At 60.6% G+C, this 2,833-nt stretch overlaps 1 protein-coding gene across 4 annotated transcripts in view; it reads right to left on the bottom strand.

The window, feature by feature from the left end:
- Window positions 1-2,833, bottom strand: part of RARA (retinoic acid receptor alpha) — a 42,115-nt gene that overhangs the window by 10,627 nt on the left and 28,655 nt on the right. The window contains exon 1 of one of the 4 annotated variants that reach the window (XM_006774340.2): window positions 2,190-2,392. The exons of 2 other annotated variants lie outside the window; for them this stretch is intronic. In XM_006774340.2, the coding sequence (XP_006774403.1) occupies window positions 2,190-2,358 (169 nt within the window). In that variant the 5' untranslated portion in view covers window positions 2,359-2,392. Of the gene's footprint in view, window positions 1-2,185; window positions 2,393-2,833 lie in introns of those variants that run through there. One more of the 4 variants, XM_006774342.2, reaches the window with a different exon arrangement.

The raw sequence follows: 2,833 nt of genomic DNA, 5'->3' as shown, positions 1-2,833 counted from the left end.
GGGCTCGGGTGCAGGCAGCTCCGAGGAAGAAGGCCCCAGGCCCGCGGCCCCCGATAAGCATCTCTCCCCTCCCCCTGCGCGGGGCCACGTGCTTCACATTCTTGGACGTCTGGGAGCGGGCGGAGGCGTGAGCAGCGGCGATTGGTGGGGGACAGATGGGGAACCACATCCTGTGTACCCCTAGTCTTCTAGTGCCCCCAAACAGGAGCTCTGGGGAGGATGGCAACGTCCCCAGGGCCCTGCAGGGCTGAGCCGGTCTCCTCTCCAAGCCGGCCGCTGTCGCTTCCCAGCTTGGGTGGCGGAGGCACAGGGCTCCTGTCACCAGAGGACCTCCCCACACACCAAGGCAGGGTGCTGCCCCTGGACCAGGCAGGCTACTCGCCACGTCCAGCCTCCAGGTCTCTTCAGTGCCTCAGAGCACCCCTCCCAGCTCCCAGCCCCGGAGCTGAGCCCTGACACCCCACCCACATACAGGCACCTACATGGCCTACAGGACAGGGGCCCAGGCTGGAGCTCTGCCCCAGACAGGGTGTGGGGGACAGGCCTCCACTTACTCATCACCTGCCTCCCAGCCCCCCAGACTGCTGGACTCCTCGCTCTCCCCCCCCACCCCCCGCCCCTTCAGTTGGGACCAGGAAGAGCTGAGCTGCCCCAGAGCTAAGGAAGAGCTGGGGCTGGAGCCCAAGGCCCTCTCCTCCCTGCTTCACCCCCAGTCCCCTGAAAGGCAGCCAGGGTAGTGAGGGGGTAACCCTGGCAGCGCGGACCCAATTATCCAATTGGGGATTTGGAGGTACCTCCCTTCAGCTCTGGGAGGATGGGAAGAAGGGTCCTGGTGTCATACTTCTCACCTCTCTGTTTTTTGCCAAAGTCAACCCATGCTCACAGCCCTGTCCCGCCCACTGTCTTCAGCCTGCGGCCTCCCAGCCAATCTGCACCGCCACCCCCCAGGCAAAGGTCAAGGGACAGGACAAAAGCAAAGGCTGAGGTTAAGGTGGCTCTGGGAGAGGCAGAGGTGGGGTGTCTCTCGGTCTCTCTCCGAGAGCAAAGGAGCTGGGGGGTGCCCTTCAACCCTCTCCAATCGGCCAGGCCCCCAGAGCCCTAGTCCACCCTCAGGAGGGGGACAGCAGGTTCAGGAGGACGGGAGAAGCTCCTGGGAAGAGTTGAGCCGCGAGGGGAGCGGGGAAGAAACCCGAGCCTTATAACAATAACCACCCCCAGTGGAGTGCCAGCTCCCACCCACCCAGGTACTACACCGCATGCACAGCTGGGTCTGAACGCACCCAGATGTGGACCCCAGGCGCTCACAGCTCCCCTAGAGCCCCCTCCCCACCAGAGGACCCTGAACCCAGACACCGGGCAGTGAGCAGAGAAGGTGAGCAGCCTGCCAGGACTCCAGGGTTCTCACGAGCACCCCTGAGGAAGGGACCGCCCGGTCCCTGCCCCCTCCCCGTCCCCAAGTGAGCACAGGGTAACAAAAGGACTGCCTGGGTGGGGAAGGGATGTATTCACATCCGGAGTAGCCCCCGACCTACGACCTATGACAAACACGCTCATCCCCAGAGCAGCTCTCCCCTGCATTCCTGGGACAGAGCCCTCCAAGGTGCCAGCCAGGAGTCCAGGGCCAGGACTCCGCTCAGATGGGCAGGTGCCCTCCCCAAGATGGAAGGGCCACCTGGCATGGCACAGGGGTGTCCGATGAAGCTGCCCCCTCCTGCCACACCCCACTGCCAACGCCTCCCTGACACCCACTCTAAGGACACAAGGACAAGGGCTGGGATCTGGGGAGGAGGCCCCTCCTCTTCAGGGCAGACAAGCCCCCAGATGGGACCCTGATCCCACCCTCCAGGGAGGGAGGAAGGACCGCTCCGTCCTGAAGCTATTGGGTGCCAAGCAAGAAGACCCGACGTGGGGCCAGGGGCTGCGTTTCCCCTCCACGAAGTGGCCGATGTTTCCTGAAGGGAGGAACCCCAAAGTTCCTTGGCCCTAATGTACCAGGACACAAACGGGGCCTAGGGTGCTCCCGGGGGTCGAATTGTCCAGCAAAAGCGCCAGGGTTTCAGCAAGAGAGACAAGGGACAGCGAAGGGCAGAGCCAAGACCCCACCATGCCCCCAGGCTCGCCTCCCCCGGGGAGCGAAGCCCCACGGCCCACCCCCACCCTCACAATGGAGAGGGGCGGCTGGTACCTACAGTGGTTTGAGCCATTCCAAAGCGGAGTCCGGAGCGGGGTGGAGTAGGGCCCGGGGGCGGGGAGTCCCTTCTCCGGGAGCAAACAGGCCCGGTTCTGGTTATAGAAATCCACCACCAGGAAGGGGCTGGGGGTGGGGGTGAGCCCCCCCACTTCCACACTCTCGTACATCTCCGCAGAGACCAGCGGGCCGGGCGGGGAGGTCCTGACAAAAATTTGTGAATTTTGAAACAGATCTGGCTACATCGCTTTCAGATAAGGGGTTGTGGACAAAAATCAGGAAGGCACTTTTAAAAGTGTGCTCTGGTCTCTTCCTTGTGTTATCCACAAATTATGTAGGAAAATGGAAAATTATGCTGAACTTGGTGCCAAGAGAGCTAGGTTCTCTGTTTCCCCCATTTACTTTATATTTTCAAGGTACACTCTTAAGCTTGAAGGAGCTCAAATTCGCACAGCCAGAAGCTGGCAGAGTTGGATTTGAAAGCAGTCTTTAATTTTTCCGTGCTTAAACGGTTACACTTCTTTTGTGTGTGTGTGTGAGTGTGTGTGTGTGTGTGTGATCAAAATACCCACAACTGATCTAGGCTTAGTCTTACAGTTTACTGGGATGAATGCTTTCCAACATCTATTTTGCTATAGTTTTCTA

The sequence above is a fragment of the Myotis davidii genome, unplaced genomic scaffold (genome assembly GCF_000327345.1).
Source record: "Myotis davidii unplaced genomic scaffold, ASM32734v1 scaffold327, whole genome shotgun sequence".
In the NCBI taxonomy this organism is placed as follows: Eukaryota; Metazoa; Chordata; class Mammalia; order Chiroptera; family Vespertilionidae; genus Myotis; species Myotis davidii.
This window is presented reverse-complemented; position numbering and strand designations above follow the sequence as displayed.